Raw genomic sequence first — 17,098 nt, 5'->3', positions numbered from 1 at the left:
TCTGGGGTAGATGATTCCAGCATAACAGAGCAGCAGCTGTGCTGTAGTAAGGAAAACCCTGACCGGGCTCAGAGCCCTGTTTCCCAGAGAGAGGGATATGAGCAGTCCTGCCTTCCTCCTTGGCAGCTGTACAGCATGGGCAGGTGCTCTGCCCACAGCCACCTTGCTGCCTGCATGTGCTGGTGGCAGCGCATGGGTGCAAGCACCCTTCCTCTGCTGTCTGCAGCCCCGTCATTGTGGAGATCCCACACTTTGCCTCATACGGGCGCGGAGACCGTGAGCTGGTGGTGTTGCGCAGTGAGAATGGCTCTGTCTGGAAGGAGCACCGCAACCGCTATGAGGAGAGCTACATGGACCAACTGCTCAATGGCATGGATGAGGGTGAGCGTGCCAGGCAGGCAGGAGCCCGGCACCATGCGGCTCCCCACAGGGCAGGGCTGTGGCTGGCTTCGGTGGTGGGATGGGGCTGAGCGTGGCGCGGTTGGTGCAGCTTGGAGGAGGTGGTTGGTGAGAGCCGTGGGCTTGGTGTGTCAGCATTGATGGCTGTGCTGTCCTTGCAGAGCTGGAGAGCCTGGAAGAGCTGGAAAAGAAGAGGGTCTGCCGCATCATCACCACCGACTTCCCTCTCTACTTCGTGGTCATGTCCCGGATTTGCCAGGACAGCGATCTGATCGGTCCCGAGGGAGGGTGTTTGAAAAGCACACTGGTGCCCATGGTGCAGGCCACCTTCCCAGACACTGCTGTCACCAAGAGAGTGAGGCTGGCCCTGCAGGTGAGCCCTGGAGAGCCTGGCCTGGGGCCCAGCTGGGCTCCTGCAGGCAGGGGTGGGCAGCAGACCCAGGCTGTACCCCAGCCCTGATACCCATGCTTGTGCTGCCTGCAGGCGCAGCCTGTGCCCGACGAGCTGGTGACTAAGCTTCTGGGGAACCAGGCGACTTTTAGCCCCATCGTCACGGTGGAGCCGCGCCGGAGGAAGTTCCACCGCCCCATCGGCCTCCGCATCCCACTGCCACCGTCCTGGAAGGACAATCCCCGAGACAGCGGTGAGGGTGACACCACCAGCCTGCGCCTGCTCTGCAGTGTGATCGGTGAGGCTGCCAGCCCCTGCCACGCAGGCGAGCGTGCTCTCTGGCGGGGATGGGCTGGGCCGCCTCGGTGGGATGCAGCTCCTGGGAGCTAAGAACATGTCATGGCAGTGGGGCGATCAACTGCCTGGGGGGATGCAGACCCCAGGTTTATGGAAAGGCAGCATGCTCACCCTTGCTTTCTGCTGCAGGAGGGACAGCCCAAGCCCAGTGGGAAGACATAACAGGCACCACAAAGCTGGTCTATGAAAACGAGTGTGCTAACTTTACCACCAATGTGTCTGCCAGGTGAGTCCCGGGCAAACCTGTGCTCATCTGGAGACATCTGCTGCTCCTTGGGACCTCTTGGGGTGCAGCCTGTGCCAGGAGGAGCCTTCCGCCCCTGTGCTCATTGTGGTGCTGCCCCATTCCCCTGTGCAGGGCAGTTGCCTCCAGCCTTGAGACCCCCACACTGCCTTGGCACGCGTCCGGACACACAACAACTGGGGGTGCAGAGGGAAGGGGCCATTCTTTGTGCTTGGGCGGGTCCCTGTCACGCATGGGGCTGCTCCTGTACCCAGAGCTCTTGGGGCACCCTCTGCAGTGCAGTGTGCTGGTGGGGGGGGGAGGGTGAGGGTGCAGGTCTCCTGGGGAACCTGCCCGGCAGCGCCCCGACCCAGCCCTCCCACAGGTTCTGGCTGGCCGACTGCCCGCGCACAGCCGAGGCCGTGCACTTCGCCACAATGCTGTACAAGGAGCTGACAGCCGTGCCCTACATGGCCAAATTCGTGGTGTTTGCCAAGATGAATGATGCACGGGAAGGCCGGCTGCGCTGCTACTGCATGACTGATGACAAGGTTGACAAGACTCTAGAGCAGCATGAAAACTTCACTGAGGTGGCCCGCAGCAGGGACATTGAGGTTTGTCCCCAGCAGCACGCATGGGGGGCAGCAGGGAGAAGGCTGCCCAAGTGAGGGGAGACTGATGCCAGTGGAGGAGCCTAGTCCTGGCCTGGGGAGGAGAGTCGGGGCTACCTGCCCTGTCCAGGTGCAGGGGAAGCAGCTCTGCACAGGATCTGAGCCTGTTTTCTGCTCCCTGCCAGGTGGTGGAAGGGATGCCTTTGCACATCGAGCTCTCAGGGAACCTGGTGCCTGTCAAGAAGGCCACTCAACCCCGCACCTTCCTCTTCCAGTCCTTCCGGGAGAATCGTCTCGCCATCCCCATCAAGGTAATGTCAGGGTGCAGGGCTGGGCTGCAGCTGGGGCGCCTGTGCCTGCCCTGTGCCAAGCCACCTAACTGGGCTATCGGCGCTCAGGTTCGGGACAGCAGCCGGGAAGCCAGCGGCTCCCTGTCTTTCTTGCGTAAGGCCATGAAGTACGAGGATTTCCAGCATGTGCTCTGCCACCTGAACATCAGCATACCACCCTGCACCAAGGTCAGTGCCAGGTCTCTGGCATCTCTGGGAGGGGGGACCCATCCCTCCCCCAGGTGCAGGAGGCAGTGCTAGCTGTCAGCTTTCCTTCCTCAGCTGCTCCACATGGCCGTGCCATGCTGCCCTGCGGCTGTGGGAGAAGCAGTGGTGCCAGGGCAGAGCTGCTGCCATCTTTTCAAGCTGGTGACACTTTGGTTTGTCCCCAATTTCACAGGGAAGTGGCAGTGAGGAACGGAGGAGGACACTGACGCCGTTGTCTCTGCGGGAGCGGTACAGCATCCTAAGTGAGACCAGTTTCGGTAGGCAGCCTGCTGGGACTGTTCAAGCCCAGTCCCCACCTGTGCCTGGGGTGCCCGAGCCCGGTGGAAAGGCTGGGCTGACCCTGTCGTACTCATGCTCGTGGCAGTTTCTTTTTCCCCAAGGGTTTCCTTGGGCCTGCCTGCAGGGCAGTGCTGTGCCTACGGGGCTGCGAGACCCCCCCCCAGCCAGCACCCTTTTTCCCTCCCCACCCTGGTGCAGAGCCCTGCACAGCTGAAGCTGTGACTGCCTCTTCTCCTCCAGGCTCTCTGAGCAGCGCAGACAAGGCAGACCAGAAGATGGTCGACATAGCAGAACAGCTGGGCCTCAGCTGGGCTGGTGAGTCCACTCCTGATGGCTCTAAGGATGCACAACACTCCTCAGAAAGCTGATGCTTAGGAAGGCTGGAAACATGCTGCAGGGTGGAGGGAACATGCTTTACACTGTCCAGGGAGCTGGGCCTGGATGCAGTTGGTATGCGTGCAGTCCGCAGTAGCTCCTCTTGCAGGCTGGCCTTGCCTCCCAGCACTTCTACTGAACTGTGGTCATACCGTGGCACCAAAATGAACCTTCTTGCAGCTGTGCGTGCATTCACATGCACACACACACACGCCAGGCTAGGGTTTTGTTCTGAGTCACGCGTACTGCTGCTGTTTGTGGAGGCCCACCACTGTCGTCGCAGCCACATGCCCAACAAGCAGTACCCGTGCTTCTCCTTAGCGTGAGACACTGCATGCTGGTCACAGGCAGTCTGGGCAGAGGGGCTTCAACCTCTGAGCCATCCCAGCTCCTGCATGTTCTGCCATGTTTAGTTGTATGTGACGTGGGAGACTCTCTGCTGGGTCTGGCTGAGCGGCACCCCTAGCCTTCGGGAGCTGGCAGTGGGCACCAGAGGGTGCGGTGCTGAGATGTGGTGTCTCCCCTAGAGCTGGCACGTGAGCTGCAGTTTGGGGTGGATGAAATCAACAGGATACGTGTGGAGAACCCCAACTCCCTGCTGGAGCAGAGCATAGCCTTACTCAACCTCTGGGTCAGCCGTGAGGGCAAGAGTGTCAAGAGTGAGTATCTGTGGTACCCTGCTACAGGCATGGAGGTGGCAGGGCTGGCTGTGCAGAGCAGCATGTGCACGCTCAGGGCGCTCTGGCTGGCTTTACAGCACTGGTTCTTGCACACCTGCCCACCTGGAGGGTCTCTGGGGCATGGCTGTGTTCCCCCAGCGACCAGTTTGCTGACACCGGCTTCCCCCTGCAGTTGAGAGTCTGTACACAGCACTGAGGAACATCGACCGCAGCGAGATTGTCAACACGCTGGAGGGCTCTGGCCGGCAGAGCCGCAGCCTGAAGGGCAGCTGGCGCTACACAGACAGAGACTACTCCCTGTCGCCATCCCAAATGAATGGTGAGTCCTGGCTTCTGGCAGGGGCTGCAGGAGGACCCTGGGGGCAGAGTCCATGCAGACAGATCGGGGGTGATACCTTCCCTGACCAGGGTGCGCTGGTGGCCCGCTGGGAGCTCGGTGGGCACAAGGCATTGCCAACAGACGCGGCTTCTTCACTGGGGCTTGTGCTGCAGGAAACTTGGCCCTGCCATACTGCCTTCTCAGAAGCTCTCCAGGTGGAGTGGATACACCTTCCTTATCCCAACATGCCAGAGAGAGATGTCTCTGGCTGTGTGATCTGAGTGGTGGCCAGGGAGCTCACAGAGTCCTGGCTCTCTAGCTGTGGCAGCGCGGCTGGGCTGGGTCCCAGGCTGAGCACGCCTGGGTGCGGGGACACAGCCGGGGTCAGCGGCAGCGTGTCCATCAGGGAGCCAGCGCAGCGGGCAGGGACAGGGCTGTGCGCTGCTACAGCCTGCACTGTGGCGCTGCCTGTGCAGCTCTGGCTCATCGCTCTCTCCCTCTCTGTCTCTCCCCTTGTTCTGCTCTCTCAAACATGCCACCTAGTGCCGTCAGGTGCAGGCACTCTTGTGGGTCACTTCTTGTCACCTGTCTTTGAGCTCATGCTGGCCTCTCCTTCTCTCATCTGTCTCCACTGCCTGTCTCCACCTCAGCTGAGCCCTCCGGGAGCCACGTCCTGCTCCAGCGACTGCACGTCACCAGGGATTGCCCCTCTCATGGCTGTCACGCTTGCAAGCAGTCACCCCAGGCCTTCTCCTCCTGCACTGCCCTGTGCTCCTTCCCTCGCTGGCCCTGCGCTGCTTGCCCCCGGCCAGGCGTTCGCACAGGGTAGAGGTGCCCTTTCTGTGCTGGGGGGTCCCAGCGTTCCCCCATGCCTTGGCTGTGGCTTGCAATCCCTGGCTGCCTGTTCTGGAGCGGAATGGGTTCTCTGCTGATCTCCGGGGGTGGAAAAGGGGCTAGTGGCTCACATCTGAAAAAGGCTCAGCAAAGCCACGTGCGTGGGTGGGAGTGCCTTGCTTGGCTGTAGTTCGTATCGGTGTGTCTGGACTGTGCACGTGGCCCTGAGCGATGAGGACATGACAACTTCTTGTAGCCTTGGAGACACCAACAGTGTTGTAGGGCCCTGGCTGCATCCCGCAGGGCCTCAGGGTTGCATGACTTATACCAGGGCCATCCTTCCCTGCTGATGGTACCACTTCCAGCCTGCTCCTCTGTGCTGTGGAGAGGGGTTGACTTTGGGAGTCAGTGCCTGCTAAACTTGGCCACCTGAACTCCAGGCTGACTGTCAGCCAGCTGATGCTGGATGGGGGCTGTGGGCAGGGACCCGAGGGCTGATGGAGCAGGGCAGCAAAGAGGGCACCGTGTCCTGCAGTGTGGATGGGGCATCGTGCGGACCCCAGGCCAGTCCTCCCCGTGGGGTGTGGGTGGCCCCAGGGCCTGCCCAAACCAGTCCCAGGACTCAAAGGGAGGCATGGCAGCACTTGCAGAGACCATGCAAAGGCAGCAGCTGCTTTGAGCGCTGCTCTTCTCAGCCCAGCCACAGGGGTCTGTGGCACGACCATTGCTGTCCTTGGAGCAGGCGCCCTTCCGGAGGCTGTTTCCCTTCTTGCTGTGCTGTGCTTGTGCGTGTGTGAGATGGCTGCTGGAGATGTCGCCTCTGTCTGCCCATATAGGTTACGCTTCGCTGCAGGACGAGCTGCTGTCCCCCGCCTCCCTGCATTACATGCTGCCATCCCCGCTGCGTGCCGACCAGTACTGGAATGAGGTGGCCATCATGGATGCTATCCCCATGGCTGCCACCGAGCAGGATGCCCTGATGGAGATGTCCGACATGCAGGTGTGGTCCTCGGGGCTCACCCCCTCGCTGGTGACTGCTGAGGACTCCTCTCTGGAGTGCAGCAAGGCCGAGGACTCGGATGCCACAAGCGAAGGCCGATTCCCGGGGCAGCTTCTGGCAGATGCACATGGCCCAGACCACATGGGCTCTATGGACCTGGTTGAGGATGACACAGTGGACTCAGATGCCATGAATGGCCTGATTGACCTTCTAGAGCAGGAGGAGGGGCAGAGGCCAGAGGGGAAGATGCCAGCCAGTGATCGCCAGCCAGGGACCGGGGAACAGGACCTGGAGAGTGAAGTGTCTTTTGTTTCAGTTCAGCAGAAGGTGCAAGCCAGGATCACGGCATCACCTACCGTTAGCCACATCGTAGAGAAGAGCGCAGACAGGTACTGCAGCCTGGGGGGGCCAGGGTGGCTGTGGGAGGGGAGAAGAACTGCTTCACCAGCTATTGTCCTGTGCTGGGCCAGCTGCAATAATCTCCCAGCTTTGCTTGCTTCTCTGCTGGTCTCCAGCTCGGGAGCCCAGGCATCCCCGGCAGACGGAGCAGGGGCTTGGGCTGAGTGCCTTGCACCTCTCTGGAGATGCTCTGGGGGGCTCCTTGCAGAGCGCCTGGGAGGGACCCCAGGCAGACAGCGAGGCCCCGCATGTAGGTTGTGCTTACCAGAGCCATCTCAGCCTGGGCTGCATCCTCCCGCGTTCCCAGTGGCACTGGTACCGTGAGGTCCCTGGCAGAGCCCAGCAATGCTCTGCAGCATTGCCTTAGACCCTCACAGCCAGGCTGCGAGGCTACGGGGTGGGCAGGGAGCGGGCCTGTGCCCTTTGTGCATCTGCATTTTGTGCTGCTTGTGCTGGGCGCCCGGCAGCGCCATGAGCCGGGGAGCCCAGAGCCTGGTGGGGGTGCAGGCTGTGCTGGTGTGCCTGCTGGAGGTAGGCTGTTGCTCAGGGTGCAACACTCCATGGCAAAGCTGACTGCCTCTCTCTCTCTGTCTCTCTCTCCCTGTCCCTGTCCCTCTCCGGTGCCCAGGCTGAGGGACTGGAATGCAGAAGGCTCCTTTATCTCCTGCCTACAGGACCTGACAGAGGGCTCCTGGCAGGAGGGGGTCACCCGAAGGCTGCTCCCAACGCACACCACGGCCTCCGGGGCACAGGACCAGGAGCAAGAGCAGGTCCTGGTGCCGGCCGTGGAGCTGATGCGGGTCAGCTCCACAGAGGACAGCGACTGGCAGCCCCAGCACCCCACGGGCAGCTGGCAGGAGGAGGCAGACAGCCGCTTCTTTGGCCAGGTGAGGGTAAGAGCCAGGGGGACCTGGCCCCGCCGGAAGCGGAGACCCTATGGACAGCCCTTTCCTGAGCCTGCCACGAGGCCAGCCGGGCAGACCGGGTGCTAGCAGAGGCGCAAGTCTCCTGGCATGCTTCCTGCCCCCAGGGGTGCCTCTCAGCCCAGAATAGCCTGCTGTGCTTGATAGCTGAGCTCTTGCTCTCCATTTATAACCCAGCCAGCCTCCCTGCCTGCTTCCCTATTGAGTATCTGCCCTGGCTGCTGGCCCAACAGCCTGCTGGAGCCAGAAATAGAACTGGTCTGGGGGCCAGGCTGGGTGATGGTCACCCTGCCACGGCCACACGGAGCCGACAGGTACAAGGTGAGAGGAAGCGCCTTGCGCTGGCCAGGGCACGCACAGCCATCCTGGCAGCACAGCCATGTTCGGAGGTGGTTGCTCAGCTCTGCAATGCGTGTCTCCTGAGTCACGTGCGATTTCAGTGATACCCCAAACCCTGTCTCCTGCCTGGGGCTTCGTTTTTTCCCATGATGGAGGACTGCACGCTGGCCTCCCCCCACAGCCAGGAAGACAAGTTGTTGGAGAGCTGACAGAGAAGGGGGACAGGGCTGTCCCGTTTAATGCCTGGCTGGGGAAGGGTGGTGCTGTCACAGTCCTGGCCCCATGACTTTGACAGAAGCTGTGAACGCAAAGGACGCCCCACCTGCCCGCTCCCTTCTCACCGCCCACAGCCAGCTGAGCTGCAGCAGCTAGGGTTACAGCAGTCCTCCCACAGAGCCAGGGCACCGCGACGGGCAGGCTGCAGACTTGCAGGGCTGCTCCTGCCCCAGGGGCTTTGCCTGTCCCAGCTGGATAGCATGGCCAGGCTCTGAGCAGCGGGCTCAGACGTGCGGGGCACGCGGGCAGCTACGCGTGCTGAGGCAGGATGTGGGCTTTCCTGGCCCAGTTGCTGATCGCCCTGGTGCTTCTGGCCTTCTTCCTGGTCAGCTGCCAGAACGTCATGCACATCGTCAGGGGCTCTGTCAGCTTCCTGCTCAAACACGCCCACCGCGAGCTGGACAAGGAGCTCGGGGAGAGCCAGGGGCTGGCGGACGACGAGGAGGCTCTCTCCACCAGGGTCGTCCGCCGGCGCGTCCTTGTGAAGGTAATGAGCAGGGAGCTGAGAGACCAGCCCCAGGGCAGATGCAGAGGAGAGCAGTAAAGGGACGGGGCAGGGCGGGAGACAGAAGCTGTGGGATGCATGTCGGGTGTACTGTTCTGCCTGCAAAGGGGCTCCCCTCACCCCCCTGAAATGCCCTGCTGTCCCTCTTGTCACTGCAGGGGAACGAAGTCCTTCATCTCCCTGGAGAGCAGGTGACTGAGGAGCAGTTCACAGACGATCATGGCAATATTGTCACCAAGAAGGTGAGTGATCAAGGACACGGTGTGGACAAGGGCATGCCGCAGCCTTTTCCCTCTGCCCGGCCGCCCTGCTCCTCCCTGCAGCCCAGGGGCCCATGCAGGGCACCCGTGTCTCGCCGTCTTTGGTTACGGTCATGGCACTTCTCCGGCCGGACCCAGTGCATGGGACAGAGGCTGCACACTGCGTGCGGTTTAGGACCAGACTGGGCGAGGAGAAAGACATGGTGCCTGGGTGTGATGCCTGACTGTGCGGGTCTCCGCAGGTCATCCGGAAGGTGGTGCGTCAGCTGGGCCCTGGTGACATGGATGACAGGCAGGAGCAGGAGGAGCTGATTCTGGAGGGCTCCCTGCAGGAGCCCCGAGACCTGGAGGCTGAGGATGATCACTTCATGAAATACTCCATCCTGCACCGGGACGGTCTGGGGGCCAAGGTACAGTGTGGCTTATAGACCTGCCTTGCAGGCACCCTGCCCGAGGCCAGCAGCACCTCTGCAGGACTTGCAGGCTCTGGGGTTCTGCAACGCTCTATCTTTTCTTCTGCCCTGCTCTCCTCTCCTGTTTCCCCTCTAAGGCTTCCAGGGGCAGCTCTTGCCCACTGCATCAGTCTTCTTGCTCGGTGTCTTCTGCCAACTGACTCTGCCTTTCCCTCTCCTGTCCTCTTCTGTATGTCTGTCTGTTCACCTGGGTGATGTTCTGCTTCCTGCCCCTGCGGCTTCCTCAGGAGGAGGTGCGAGTGCGTGTCCCGAAACCGGAGGTCTCCGGGGGCAGGATGGGGGCTCAGATAGTGAAACGAGCCAGCCTGAAAAGGGGGAAGCAGTGACCCCTCAAATGGCCTCTTTTGAGGTAACCCCACCTTTGCTCTTCCTTTTATCCCAGCTCCCCGTGCTGCTGCCTGCACTGAGCTGCTGGTCATGCACATCCTCCTGGGGCAAGTGTAACAGGGCTGTGCCCAGCTCTCGGCCTGCACAGAGGGGGTGCTGTGCTGCAGCAAAATGCTGAGGGTGGGCAGTGGCGTGCCCCTGCTGCTAACCCGCTCCTGAGCCTGGGGCCTGGGTGCAATGGGCACGGGGTGCCCTGCTCTGCAGCGATGCTCCAGCCAGCTGCTGGCGCTGGGTCAGTCTCTGTGCTCAGTGCTCCACTGCGGCCACAGCACCAGGGGCTGCTACTGTGGTCACAGCATCCTGGGTACGCTGGTAAATGGTCCCCAGTGACAGGGCCACGGGGTTATTACTCCTGGTTGTGCTGGGCTCTACAGCAGAGGGATGATCTTTGTCCAAAACTGCTCTAGGGAGTGGATAGCATTTGTGTGGGGTCTGAGCAGAGCTGTCCCCTTCATCCACGAGCGCTAACTGTGCAGCCTTGTGGCAGACAAGACCAGCCCTTGGAGCCTGCTGCCCCTGCCTCCCCTTCCCCCGGGGTGCAGCTGGGCACCCGCAGTCCTGCTGGGCCGTGCCCTGCTGCCTCTGCTCACAGCACTCCTGCTGGGAGATGCAAGTGGCTGCCACTGCCAGCCACGCATCGTGGCACGAGAGGGCGGCAGTGAGGTCTGCTGAAGCTCCTGTAGCCAGGGAAGGGGATGCAGGCCATGGCAGGATGCTGCGTGTGCACATCGGGGTGGCAGGGATGCAGGAGTGGTGGGGTGCAGGAACACGATGCTTGTAGGAGTTGAGGGCAGGGGACCTGTCTTTGGCCAAGGGCATTTCTTCCACTGATCCCCAGTGTGAGCACTGGATCATCCCTTGAGTCTTGTGCATTCCCTGCTCCCTGTCTTCCCTGATGGGTGGGACTAGACCAGGCTTAAGGCAGGGTGCTTGGCACAGCACGCTTGAACCCAGCTGCATCATTGTTCTCTGCATGCTTGCTGCTGGACTGGCAGTACAGCACTTGGGGGAAGGTGCTGCATGCGTGCTGCCGGGCACTGCCTGAGCCAGGTCCTCTGACCTCTGCTGTACGTGCATGGCTTTGTCTGTCCTCCCTCTTCCTCCTCTCTCCACTGTGTTAGTGGGCTCTCTGTGGGTGCATGACAGTAAAGAGGCTTGTGCTTGTGGACACGTGTTCATGCAGATCGTGTCCCCACAGCTACTGCCTGCCGCACTCCCCAGACAGACCCCGGGTCTGCCTCTCTCTGGGGCAGCGCTCCTGCTGCTTTGCTCTTGCTGTTTTCTGTAGCATGCAAAAGTGGCCCAGGGCATGCATTAGGAAGTATGGGGTCTTGCTCACTGCTGTGAGAGTGAGGTGCAGTTGAGGCTGGAAGCTCAGGGCTGGCCTCATCTATCCCAGAGCCTACAGCAGCCCTCTCAGCTCCTTCCCAGTGCCACATTGCCTTTGGCGCAGCTCAGTTCCTGCTTGTTGCTGCTCTCTGCAGCTGGGACAGCACCACCAGTGCCATCTATGCCATTGCTGCTGGTTCCAGACAAGGCACTTACTGGTGCTCTGTCGCTGTCTCTCTGACACCCCCAAAACTTGTCTTGTGGTAGCTGGGCAGATTGGGTGTATGTGGGACAAGCACTGGGTGCAGAAGGGGCTGGGACTGCCATGTACCTGGCTGCCCCTACCCTTTCTCCTGGCTGTGCCACCATGAATGCCTGGTAACCCCATCTCTGTCTCTCCTTGTGTTTCTCCAGGATCTCACCTCAACACCAAACCACTGAACTCCACACACGTTCTGACACATACCTGAGAAGAGAGGAGAGGAAAGCAGAGAGTGGAGGGGAGCAGGGCTGGCTGTACATGTTTCTATAGGCTAATGGCATGATTTCTGTATGAGACATACTTACCGTCCTATCCGCATGACTGACTGACTGCAAGACGCATGAGCTACAGTACTTAAAACTGACGGAGGGGCCTCCGTCCCTGCCCCACTGCTGCCAGGAGCCCAGAGACAGCAGCACGCACCAGGGGCATCCTCAGCTCCTCTGGGAGGCGAGAGATGGACTGGCAGAAAACGAGAGGGAAGGAGACTCCACCCTTGCGCGTTTGCGTGTGTAAATGCATCCCCACGCCTGTGTTCCGGCTGCAAGAGGGAAACTGGGGCAGCATGGCGCTGCTCACCGTGGAAGGAGAGGGGCTCGACCCCCCCCATCGCCTGTGCTGCCTCTGCTGGACTCGCTTCTCATCCCTCTCAGTGAGTGTTGGGTTATGGGGAGGGCAGCAGTTGCCGGAGAATGTGTGAGCGGAGGGTTGCAGGGAGCACAACCGCCCTGGGCAGAGGGGCTGGTGCAGGGCTGCCCTTCCTCTCCCCAGCACGTGCAACGTCTCCTGCCAGGGCAGGACTCTGGGCTGAGCACTGAGCTCGTTGCTTGTGTTGAAAGTGTAAACTGTACAGCAATCAGCCTTGTGTATATGAACCAATAAATACTATGCAAACCCCTAGGGACACTTTAGCAGTATGTACAAAGCACTGACAGCTCCGCTCCCAAATACCTCTTCAGGCTGCAGGACAGGCAAAACCTTTGGAGTACGTGAGCAGCTCCGGTGAATGGAGCTGGGAGGCTATAGGAGTAAAAGGGCAGCAGACTGCCCCTGCCCTGTGCCCCTCCGGCTGAGCGCGGTCCCTTCCTGGCCTGAAGAGAGGGGCCCACAGGCACAGTCCCATGGGCCTGTCCATGGTGCAAGCCCCAGTTTGTGTTGGCTCCAGCTGGGGTGAAACTGTAGGCCTGCGCTGAGGTGCTTGGGGCCCAGGGACAATGGGTAGCGAGACAGAGCAGGGGATGCTTGTGCCACACACGGGGTTGTGCCTAGCTCTACTCAGCACAATATCTGCTCAGGAGATGAGCCAGGAGCTGGCAGGAGCCAGCAGTCCTGTACTACGCACCCCATGCAAGGGCTTTGCAGGGTCCCCTGGCCTCCCTGCGAGGGCACAAATGAGCATAACCCATTGACCCCGTGGATGCTGACCCTCCCAGGACCAACCCCGGAGACATGGAGGGGCTGCTCCCCTGGTGGCTGCACTTTGGCCAGGTGAAACGCTCGGCTGCAGCAGCCTGGACCAAGCAGTCACCCTGGGAGCTAGGGCAGCCCTGGGGCCAGCTGCTCTAGCAAGAGAGCAGTGATGTGCAGAGCTGCCCAGGCAACTCTGAGGTGTGCAGTAGGTTGAATCAGCTACTATACTTGGCCCCAGGAGGGCTAGATGCAGGCAGTGGCAGTAGGTCCCACGTCCCCGACTCTGTCTTTTACCTAACCAACACAGGGGCCTGGTCTTTGTAGCACACTGGTGTGGGGACCCCCTGCTCTTTCCCCTGGAGGTGGCCATGGACCTGTTTTCGCAGGGCCTGAGTTTGCTCTCTGTGGCCACGTGCAGAACAAGCCCACCTCCAGTTTCAGGCTGGTGGCCCTGGCAGGGCAGCCCCGTCTCACAGCGGGTGTGCATCTGCCGGGAAAGCCCCTGGCTCCTCTGCGGTTGGGAGGAAGCCTAGCTGCAGCGAAGCAAATGACCCAGCTTAGCCTTGGAGAGCAAAGCAACCCCTTCCCCACCCCACCCCGAAGTTGAGCCATATAGGCACAGACTCTCCATCCATCACCCTTGCTGTGTACAATAACCTCCCTAGACCCACTGTGACAGCTGACTCCGTAGCATCACTGTAGAGTTGTGTGTGGGTCCTGTGCTTTGGCCTTGTATATGCCTTAGGGAATGTGCTGTGCTGCAACCGTGCCAGGCACCTGCAGTGACATTGCTTTGCGCTCAGATTGCTCGTAGGGCTGGTAGGGCGAGGCTGCACCCGAAAATGAGCCTAGAGAATGCTGCAGTCTGCACACTAGAAGCTTTTTAGAAGTTTTAAAAATTACTTTTATTTCCTTTTTTTAATTGTTATGGAAACAAGCCTTTTGGATCTCCCTGTCTTAGCCCCTGATGTATAGATCATTTCCCTGTACACCAGCTATCAGACTATGAATTAATAAAGAAACCAACACAGACCGTGTCTCATCTTTGCGTCTCCAAGGGTGCGGGGAAGACTGAGGCTCAGGGGTGCACGGCCAGGTGGGGTTCCCCTCTGCCCGCACCCTGGTGCCAGGAGGGCAGGGTCCAGTCGTGGGGGGTTGGCAGCTGTTTGTGCTCTGCCATTCCCGGGGGAGGCCAAAGGGTGCAGAAACGTGCCGCACCCCCGGGCTGGTCTCGGGGCTGATCCGACAGCAGCATCTCCCCGGACGGGCGGGAAGCGGCCGCCCAGCCGCTGCTACCGGTCCCCCGTGCTGCTGCGGGGGTGTCTGTCAGCGGGGGTGTCGTCCGTCAGCGGGGGTGTCCGTCAGCGGGGGTGTCCGTCAGCCGCACCGGGGGCAGCGGCGCTGCTGTGCCTCACCCGCGGGGTCCCGCCGAGAGCCCCGGCCGGCGCTGTCCAGCGTCCCCATCCTCCCGGCCCAGTCCACCCCGTCCCCATCCTGTCCCCTTCCCCGTCCCTGTCCCCATCCGTCCCTGTCCCCATCCCGTCCCCGTCCCCTCCCTGTCCCGTCCCCGTCCCCGCCCCGGCGCTGTCCAGCTCCGGCCTCGCCCCGCGCCCGCCGCGTCCCCCCGCCGCCGGCTTTCAAAGCGCAATTTGTCTGGGCCGGGCCAATCCCGGGCTGGCCCTGCGGCGCAGCCAATGGCGACCGAGGCCGCGGAGACCCGGCCAATGGGAGCGCCACCTTCAGTCGCCCGGCCAATGAGCGCCCTGTATTCTAATGGGCCTCAGCTTTATCAGAGAAATGTTGGCTCTTCCCAAGCCCAAGTTGAGTGTCCGGTGCCGGTGCCACCTCGGCGGGGTCAGCCAGGGCTGCTGGCCCTGCCCCTGCCCGTAGCCGCCTGCCTACCCAGGACGTGGCCCCCCGGCCAGCCTGCCAGGGTCCCAGGGCCACCCAGGTGCCCGCCAGCCAGGGCAGACACCGGGGCCCAGTCGCCCCAGGGCTGGTGGGGATGGGCCAGCTGGCGCACCCCCGGGAAGCCGGGCTCTGAGGGCCGCTTGGGCGCTGGAGCCATGGACGCCAACCTGCCGGGCACCTTCCTGCTCAACGGGCCCTCGCTGGGCCCCTTCCCCGATACCAAGGCACCCGTCTGCCAGTACTCGGTACAGAGCTCCTTCTACAAGCTGGGCCCCCCCGGGCTTGGCGCCCAGCTGGCCGCCGGCACCCCCCACGGCATCTCCGACATCCTCAGCCGGCCTGCGGCGACGCCGAACAGCAGCCTCCTCCCCAGCTACCCACACACGGGCGGATTTAACGGACTGAGCTCCCCGGGCGTCTATTATGGGCCCCAGGTGGGGGCCCTCCCCAAGGCCGGTGGCGAGTACCTGCCACGGGGCCGGAGCTGCTGGGCAGAGGCAGCCCCAGACTGGCGGGGCAGCCGGCAGTGCGGCGGCCGTAAGTACAATGGGGCTGGGGTGGGTGGGGGACGGGTGGGTGCCGCCCGCGGCAGAGCCCTGACCCATCGGCACCGGGGCAGGGACGTGGGGCAGTTGCCCAGGTCGTGTTTTCTCCATTGCCCTGCGCGAGGCAGAGCTGGTCACCCTGTGGGACGGTGGGAATGGCCCCGGTGCCACAGCTGCCAGACCTCAACCTGCTGCAGAGGTTTTGGCTCGAGAGCAGAGGCAGCTCCAATGGCAGAGATTAACTCTTTGCTTAGCCCCAAGGCAAGCCCCCGCTGGCAAGGACAGGCAGAGCCCACCATCCCGGAGATGCCCTGTCCCTCCAGCAGCCTCACTGGGGTCGGTGCCCGGCCCAGCTTGGGGCAGAGACAGGCAGGATGGCCGGCCCTGGGCTGGCAGCACTGCCTGCCTGGTAGAGAGCTGGCAGGGGGATTGCAGAGCATTTTGCTGCCGTGGCAGAGGGTGGGTGGGATGGGTGCACCCGCTGTTCCATGGGGACCCCTGGGAGGCTCTGGGCCAGGGGCTGGGTGCAGCTGCTCAGCACCTGCAGCCATGTTCCCCTTCCCCCTTTCCAGGTGATGCTCTTGGAGCAGATGGGTCAGGCAGCTTGGTCATCTGCTCCCAGCACAGCTACGAGCCGACCGGCTTGCTTGCCTTCCTGTCATGCATCTTGCAAGGTGTGGGGCATGGTGGCACAGTGTTCCTGCTGCTGTGAGACTCTGGGGTCGTGCACTGCTTCTAATTACCCTTCCCCTCTCAGCACAAGAAATTAGCACTGTCCCCAAGCAGAAGGTGCCCAGTCCGGCTGTGGCTCTGTGAGGCCTGCACAGAGGGCAGCTCAGCCCTCCTGGGATGGGGCTGAAGCCTTGAAGCCAGATTACGGTTTTAATTTGGAGGGGAGCCAGTGTGGAGGGACTCTGTGGGTGCTGATGGCTGGCGGGTGTACTGGTGCCGTGTTCAGGAAGGGGGGGGAGCTGCCCAGAGCCGTGCACTGCAGAGCGCCCAGGTGCTCACCCACCTCCTTCCTCCTGTTCCGCAGCCCCTGCTCACCTGGCTGACAGCATCCACAAGAAGAAGCACACGCGCCCAACCTTCACGGGGCACCAGATCTTTGCTCTGGAGAAGACTTTTGAGCAGACCAAGTACCTGGCAGGTCCAGAGAGAGCACGGCTGGCCTATTCCCTTGGCATGACTGAGTCCCAGGTGAAGGTGAGTGTGGGTCCCCGCGTGACATGGGGCGCGTGGCGTGGTGGCTGCTAACCGAGCCAGGCCCATGGGGCGGCAGGTCTGGTTCCAGAACCGACGGACCAAATGGAGGAAGAAGAATGCCCTGGAGCCCTCCTCGTCCTCGCAGCGGGCGGGGGGCTCTGGTGGAGAGCGGGCGGCCTCTGAGACTGAGGATGACGAGTACAACAAGCCCCTGGACCCCGACTCGGATGACGAGAAGATCCGGCTGCTGCTGAGGAAGCACCGTGCGGCCTTCTCGGTGCTGGGATTGGGCACGCACAGCGGCTGAGCGCTGGCACAGCCCGCCCCTCTGGGCCATGGGGCACCCGGCCTGGCCACCGGCTTCCTGCCAGGGGGTGACCCCCCCCCAGCAGATGCCCGGCTGTGGGGATGGGGCAGCTGCCGCCCCCCCCTCCCGGTGGCTGCTGCCCAGGGATCATGGCTCGCGGGGCTGGGAGCAGCACGCATGGGCAGCGTCAGGCGCGGCCGTGCTGTCGGCATTGATGAAATAAAGGTCCCAGCCCCAGCCAAGTCCCAGCGCTTGCTTCGTGGGCGTGCGGTCCAAGGTGCCCTCGTGACGCTGGGCTGGGATAGCACGTATGGGGCAGGGTCTGCGTGCTGGGCAGGGGAAGGGGCCGTGGCTGTGGTGCTGTGTGTGGGGCAGGAAGAGCCCGCAGGAGAGGGGCAGCCCTGGGGACATTTCCTAGGGTTTTCCCCGGTTTGGGTGTGCACTGGCAGCAAGAGATGCTGGTTCAAAAGTCACTTGTTGGGGCCTCTTGTTGGAACCTATTAGCAGCAAATAAATATCATTTATCTTAACGGTGTGAGTG

At 62.1% G+C, this 17,098-nt stretch overlaps 2 protein-coding genes across 10 annotated transcripts in view; both read left to right on the top strand.

The window, feature by feature from the left end:
- Positions 1-13,618, top strand: part of ANK1 (ankyrin 1) — a 40,762-nt gene extending 27,144 nt beyond the window's left edge. For 4 of the 9 annotated variants that reach the window (XM_054804744.1, XM_054804745.1, XM_054804742.1 and 1 more), the window contains 16 exons: positions 227-381; positions 561-772; positions 884-1,088; positions 1,277-1,373; positions 1,756-1,984; positions 2,167-2,292; positions 2,380-2,499; positions 2,711-2,795; positions 3,058-3,132; positions 3,720-3,851; positions 4,045-4,191; positions 5,862-6,414; positions 7,053-7,311; positions 8,626-8,709; positions 8,970-9,137; positions 11,331-13,618. In XM_054804744.1, coding sequence (XP_054660719.1) covers positions 227-381; positions 561-772; positions 884-1,088; positions 1,277-1,373; positions 1,756-1,984; positions 2,167-2,292; positions 2,380-2,499; positions 2,711-2,795; positions 3,058-3,132; positions 3,720-3,851; positions 4,045-4,191; positions 5,862-6,414; positions 7,053-7,311; positions 8,626-8,709; positions 8,970-9,137; positions 11,331-11,357 — 2,674 coding nt within the window. In that variant the 3' untranslated portion in view covers positions 11,358-13,618. The other 5 variants (XM_054804747.1, XM_054804750.1, XM_054804748.1 and 2 more) reach the window with 5 other exon arrangements.
- A 928-nt stretch (positions 13,619-14,546) lies between these two features.
- On the top strand, positions 14,547-16,744 carry NKX6-3 (NK6 homeobox 3). The gene is made up of 3 exons (XM_054804756.1): positions 14,547-15,036; positions 16,081-16,250; positions 16,327-16,744. Exons 1-3 carry the CDS (start codon positions 14,655-14,657, stop codon positions 16,555-16,557), a joined length of 783 nt encoding a protein of 260 aa, XP_054660731.1. The 5' UTR covers positions 14,547-14,654; the 3' UTR covers positions 16,558-16,744.
- Positions 16,745-17,098: the final 354 nt, after the last annotated feature.

The sequence above is a fragment of the Grus americana genome, chromosome 26 (assembly GCF_028858705.1).
Source record: "Grus americana isolate bGruAme1 chromosome 26, bGruAme1.mat, whole genome shotgun sequence".
NCBI lineage: Eukaryota > Metazoa > Chordata > Aves > Gruiformes > Gruidae > Grus > Grus americana.
Note: the sequence above shows the minus strand (reverse complement) of the source record. Positions and strands in the feature narration are given on the sequence as shown.

Excerpts from the sequence above, each read along its gene's own strand:
- NKX6-3 (XM_054804756.1), top strand. The coding sequence starts at position 14,655 with ATGGACGCCAACCTGCCGGGCACCTTCCTGCTCAACGGGCCCTCGCTG. Across the intron at positions 15,037-16,080 it reads CAGCCGGCAGTGCGGCGGCC|CCCCTGCTCACCTGGCTGAC; the intron begins GTAAGTACAATG and ends CCTGTTCCGCAG. Across the intron at positions 16,251-16,326 it reads TGACTGAGTCCCAGGTGAAG|GTCTGGTTCCAGAACCGACG; the intron begins GTGAGTGTGGGT and ends ATGGGGCGGCAG.